The sequence below is a fragment of the Pteronotus mesoamericanus genome, unplaced genomic scaffold, assembly GCF_021234165.1.
Source record: "Pteronotus mesoamericanus isolate MK-2021 breed Mesoamerican mustached bat unplaced genomic scaffold, CSHL_Meso_final scaffold_125, whole genome shotgun sequence".
Classification (NCBI taxonomy): domain Eukaryota; kingdom Metazoa; phylum Chordata; class Mammalia; order Chiroptera; family Mormoopidae; genus Pteronotus; species Pteronotus mesoamericanus.
Genome location: NW_026555304.1, coordinates 2672241 through 2678240, shown reverse-complemented (window position 1 = coordinate 2678240; position 6000 = coordinate 2672241). Strand labels below are relative to the sequence as shown.

Genomic DNA, 6000 nt, shown 5'->3' with positions numbered 1-6000 from the left:
CAATGTCCCCCAAGTCCTTGTCCTGCTGCCCATACCGGCCAATGTCAGGCTTAGGTTGTCCCTTCTATTGCGAGAACTTACCCATCATAAACATCCGACCATCACAGAGCTAAGCAGGGTGATGGGAGGGAGGCAAGGGATGCACTGCTGACAGGGGAACAGGCTTCATCTCCTTAGTTGCCTGTTTTCCCAAGGCTTCCTTGATTATTTCCAGCTTTGGGGCCCTCTCGCTTGTCGGTGAGGCCACAGTCCCTGAAACCAGATGGGGCGATTCCCAATACACAACCATCCAGGATGAGCATAGCAATTTTCATGTCCAGGTGATCACCCTGAACCAGTTTAAATAATCTCTTTTGACTAACTATAGAAGAACCCACTGACATATCATTAAGTCCTCAAGTAAAATCACAACTGCTTTTAGATATGGCATAGAAATTAGAGAGTTAGTGAAAAGCATTTCCCTTGCATTTTGCAGAGATTTATCTTTTGGATATTCTGTGGGCTCATATTTTATTCAAATTAGTCATGATATAGTGAGATGGAGTTAAAAATGAATTATTATTATAGCTGTTTCAAAAAAGAAATGAGGAATCAGCTTCAGAACAGTCTAATTGGTATGGCATGCAGTAGAGGCTCGAGAAGGTGGACTGGGTGCCCATGGGTGCAGCACCAAGGGATATTGAAACTGCCATTGGATCCTCTTGAGAAGAGCAGAGTATAAACCATAAGTCGGGATCTCCAGCCTACAGCACCAGAGCCCCCAAAACACACATAACAGCCAGCAGTGAAAAGCCTCAGAGTGCTCTCTGCTGGAGACAAGTGCCTGGAGAAACAAAGAGCTGTTTAAAGGGCCAATACAAAAATTTGTGGTGGCAGCCACTGTCCCTGGGTTCTGGCAGAGGCAGGGGCAGAGCAGTGGGAGCCACCTGAAGAGAGACTGGAGAAAGAGACTTGGGAAAAAGAACTGAGAGAGTGGATAGCAGGGGCCACGTGGTGACTCAACCTCCATTCTGCAGCTGCCGTCTTATTAGTTGGACCACTCCTCCAAACAGCATCAGCATGAAAGGACACAATAGCCCTGTCACCAAGAGGCTCGGCCCTGGCCCGGTATTTCTCATTCCCAGGTACTGAACACAGAATGACAGTCACAGATAGTAGACCCCTGGCTAAAGCGAGAGCAGAGTGGTCTAGAGACACTTGCTGAAAGTCTGGTGACAAAGGCATTGGGGAGAGACCTCAGGGAGTAGCCAAGGAAATCCTGGTGCTAACTCCTCTCCCATGTGGCAGCAGCAATCTTGCTCAGGCAAACCACTCCACCCAGCAGCAGCAGTGTGAAGGGACACAATAGCCCTGCCCCCAAGAGGCTCAGTCCAGCCTGGTGTTGGGCAAGCCTGACTGCTGAGTACAGAGAGGTAGTCACAGATAGTAGATCCCAGGTGAAAGGGAATGCAGAGTGGTCTAGAGATGCTTGAGGAAAATCAGGCAATGGAGGTGTTAGGGAGAGAATTAAGGGAGTAGCCTGGGGGACCCTGGTGCTGACTATTCCACTGTACAGCAGCAGCCATACTGCCCAGGCAGACTATTCCCCAGAGGGGCAGCAGCGTGAAAGGACAAAATAGCACCCCCTCCAAGGAGGGACGTGGCCCCTACCTGACTGCTGAGGGCAGAGTGACTATATTAACAGCTGGAGGAGACCGACACAGAGTGTAGATACTTGGAAATCTCTTAAAGACTGCCTAAGGTCAGATGGGGTTAACAGCTGACATCATCAGAGGCAGATCCAGAAAGAAGGAAAGAGAAAAAAAGTGGCCTCCTACCAAAGAAGTTCACATCACAAAGTCATGAAATCAAGAGAAATCAACTTCAGAAACAGAACCCACAAATATGGGAAGAAAAAGAAATGCCCTCAATTGAAAGGAAAGGAGGAATTCCCACAAAGAGAACTACATGAAAGAGCAGCAAGTAAACTATCAGATATTGAATTAAAAACAATGGTTCTAAGGAAGCTCAGTGAGAACAGTGAGCTCAAAGTGAAATACCAAAAACTACAGGGAAACTATGAGGAACTTACTGCAAACTATATCAACATTAAAAAGATATAGAAACTATCAATAAGAGGGAAGAGGAAATGGAGAATACAGTTTCTGAATGGAAGAACACAGTAGAAGGAATCAAAAGTAGGCTTGATGAAACAGAGGATCATATCAGTAAGTTGAAGGACAAGGTAAACAAAGCTCCAAGAAAGAGCAAGAAAATGGCCAAAAAGGCTAAAAAAATGAAGATGCATTCAGGGAAATGCAGGACAACCTGAAACATAATAATATCCATATAATAGGGATTCCAGAAGGAGAAGAAGAGGAGGAAAGGATAGAGAAACTGTTTGAAAAAGTAATGATGGAAAACTTCCTTAACTGGAAGAGTGAAAAAGTTGCACAAGTTCAGGAAGCACAGAGGGTACCATTCCAAGGGAACACCAGGAGGCCTACTCTAAGACACATTTTCATTAAAATGACAAATATCAAAGACAAACAGAGAATCTTAAAGGCAGCAAGGGAGAAACAGGTAGTAAGAGATAAAGGAACCCCAATACAGCTAGAAGCTGAGTTATCCACAGAAACACTACAAGCCAGAACAGAACAGCAAGAAATACTCCACGTCATGAAAAAGAAGGGCCTATAGCCAAGACTACTCTACCCAGCAAGGCTCTCAATTAAAATGGAAGGCAAAAGAAGGAGTTTTCCAGACAACAGAAGGCTGAAAGAATACACTTCCATCAATCCAGCACTGCAAGATATGATAAAGGAACTGCTTTAAGAAGATGAAGAAAAAGAGTGAGAAAGAGTAGAACAGATACAAAATGAAAAAAAAGTACCTATCAATAATAACTTTAAATGTAATGGAATTAAATGCCTCGATAAAAAGACACAAGGTAGCTGAATGGATAAGAAAACATGACCCACACTATGCTGCCTATAAGAGACCCATCTCAGAACAAAGGGCCTACACAGACTGAAAGTAAAAGGATGGAAAAAATATTCCAAGAAAGTGGACAGGAAAAATAAAGGGGGTGTGTAGTAATATTTATATCAGACAAAATAGATTTCAAAACAAAGGCCATAAAAAGAGACCCTGAAGGATTCTTGATAATACTCACAGGAAGAAGACATAAGCATTGTAAACATAACTGAACTTTGCATAGGAGCACCCCAATATATCAGGAAAATCTTGGAAGACTTCAAGAAAGATACAGACAGTGATACTGGGAGTAGGGGATTTTAATACCCTACTGTCAAAAATGGATAGATCTTCCAAACAAAACATCAATAAAGATATTTTGAAATTGAATAATGCATTAGATCAAATAGATTTAACTGATATTTATACAACCTTTCATCCAAAAGAAGCAAAATGCACATCCTTTTCAAATGCACATGAAACATTTTAAAAGATAGCCCACATGATAGGACACAAAACAAGAGTCAATAAATTCAGGAAAATCAAAATCATAACAAGCATTTTCTTGGACTACAAGGGCTTGAACTAGTAACCAACCTCAAGGAAAATACTAAAAAACATGGAAACTCATGGATATTGAATGTACACTATTAAACAATGAATGGGACAATAATGAGGTAGAAGAAGAAATAAAAGTTTCACCTCTTTTATCAGGGACCCATGAAGATGGGCCGTGTTTGCACCAAGGCTGTCAAGAAGGCGGCCTGGGTCATCATCGAGAAGTACTACATGCGCCTGGGCAATGACTTCCACACCAACAAGCGCGTGTGTGAGGAGATCGCCATTATCCCCAACAAGAAGCTCCGAAACAAGATAGTGGGCTATGTCACACATCTGATGAAGTGGATCCAGAGAGGCCCTGTGAGAGACATCTCCATCAAGCTGCAGGAAGAGGAGAGAGAGAGGAGAGATAATTATGTTCCCAAGGTCTCAGCCCTGGATCAGGAGATCAATGAAGTTGACCCTGACACTAAGGAGATGCTGAAGTTCTTGGACTTTGGCAGTCTGTCCAACCTGCAGGTCACTCAGCTTACAGTTGGGATGAATTTCAAAACACCACGTGGAGCTGTTTGACCCCTTCTGCTGTAATATTATCAATAAACCCATTGATAACTTTAAAAAAAAAGAAATAAAAAAGTTTCTGGAAACAAATGAAAATGAACATCCAACAGTCCAAAACCTATGGGACACAGCAAAGGCAGTCCTGAGAGGAAAGTTCATAGCAATACAGGCCTACCTTAAAATGCAAGACACATTTCAAATAAATGACCTAGCCCTCCAGCTTTAAGAACTGGAGAAACAACAACAAAGACCAGGATGAGTAGAAGATAGGAAATAATCAGGATTAGAGCAGAATTGAATGGCATAGAGACTAAGAGAACAAGTCAAGGGATCAACTAATCCAGGAGCTGGTTCCATGAAAAGATAAACAATATTGACAAGCCTTTATGCATACTCATCAAGATAAAAAGGGAGAGGATCCAAATAAATAATATCAGAAATGAAAGAGGAGAAATAACAACTGATACCACAGAAATACAAAGGATTATAAGAAATTACTATGAACAATTACATGCCAAGTAATTTGAAAACCTTTATGAAATGGACAAATTTCTAGAAAAATATAACCTTCTAGAATGTAATGAAGAAGAAGCAGAAAACCTGAACAGATTCATAACAGCTGGTGAAATTGATGTAGTATCAAAAAACTCCCAGAACATAAAAGCCCTGGACTGGACAGTTTCACAGGAAAATGTTACAAAACTTTTAAGGAAGAGCTCATCCCTGTATTCTCAAATTATTTGAATAAGTCCAAGAAGAGGGAACACTGGCAAACTTTTCTTTATGAGGCCAGCATCATCCTAGTCCCTACACCTATTGTAGACACAACCAAGAAAGAAAACTACAAGTCAATATTGCTGATGAGCACAGATGCTAAAATTCTCAACAAAATATTGGCAAACCACATCCAGCAATACATAGAAAAGATCATCCACCATGATCAAGTGGGATTCATCCCAAGGATGCAAAGAAAGCTCAATATTGGCAAATCAATAAAAGTATTACATCACATAAACAAAAGGAAAGACAAAACCACATGATCATATGAATGGATGCAGAAAAAGCATTTGATAAGGTACTGCATCCATTTATGATAAAAACTGTCAGCAAAGTGGGAATAAATGGTGCATACCTCAACATAATAAGCCATATATGAAAAACCTACAGTTAACCTCATACTCAGTGGGCAAAAACTGAAAGTTTTCCCACCAAGATCGGGAGCAAGGCAAGGATGTCTGCTTTCATGCCTTCTATTCAACACAGTCTTGGATGTCATAGCCACCATGGTCAGACAAGAAAAAGAAATAAAAGACATCCAAATCAGAAAGGGGAAAGTAAGACTATCATTGTTTGCAGATTATATGATAATGCACATGGAAAACCCCATAGACTCCTCCAAAAAACTACTTGACCTAATAAGTAAATTTGGGAAAACAGCAGGATACAAAGTCAATATTCAGAAATCCAAGGCATTTTTGAATACCAAAAATGAAATATCAGAACCAGAAATCAAGAAAAAAATCCTCTTTGCTATAGGAACTAGAAAAATAATGTACCTGGGAATAAATTTAACATAGGAGGTAAAAAACGTCTATGTAGAACACTGTACAGCACTGAAGAAATAAATTAAGGGAGACACAAATAAATAGAAGCATGTACTGTGTACATGGATTGGAAGAATTAACATCATCAAAATGTTCATCCTACCCAAAGCAATTGATAGATTCAATGCAATGTCTATTAAAATACCAATGCACTTTTACAGACATAGAACAAACATTTAAAAATTTATATGGAAACATAAATGACCCCGAATAGCTGCAGCACTTTCAAGAAAGAAAAACAAAGTAGGAGGGGTCACAATACCTGATATCAAACTATATTACAAGGCCAGTGTAATCAAGACAGTTTGGCACTAGCAGA

The 6000-nt window shown here is 40.5% G+C and overlaps 1 protein-coding gene across 1 annotated transcript; it reads left to right on the top strand.

Annotated features, from left to right (window-relative positions):
• Positions 1–3681: 3681 nt before the first annotated feature.
• LOC129082284 (40S ribosomal protein S17-like) lies at positions 3682–4116 on the top strand. The gene has a single exon (XM_054587946.1). The coding sequence runs from the start codon at positions 3682–3684 to the stop codon at positions 4087–4089; it is 408 nt and encodes a 135-aa protein (XP_054443921.1). The 3' UTR covers positions 4090–4116.
• The last annotated feature ends 1884 nt before the right edge of the window (positions 4117–6000 follow it).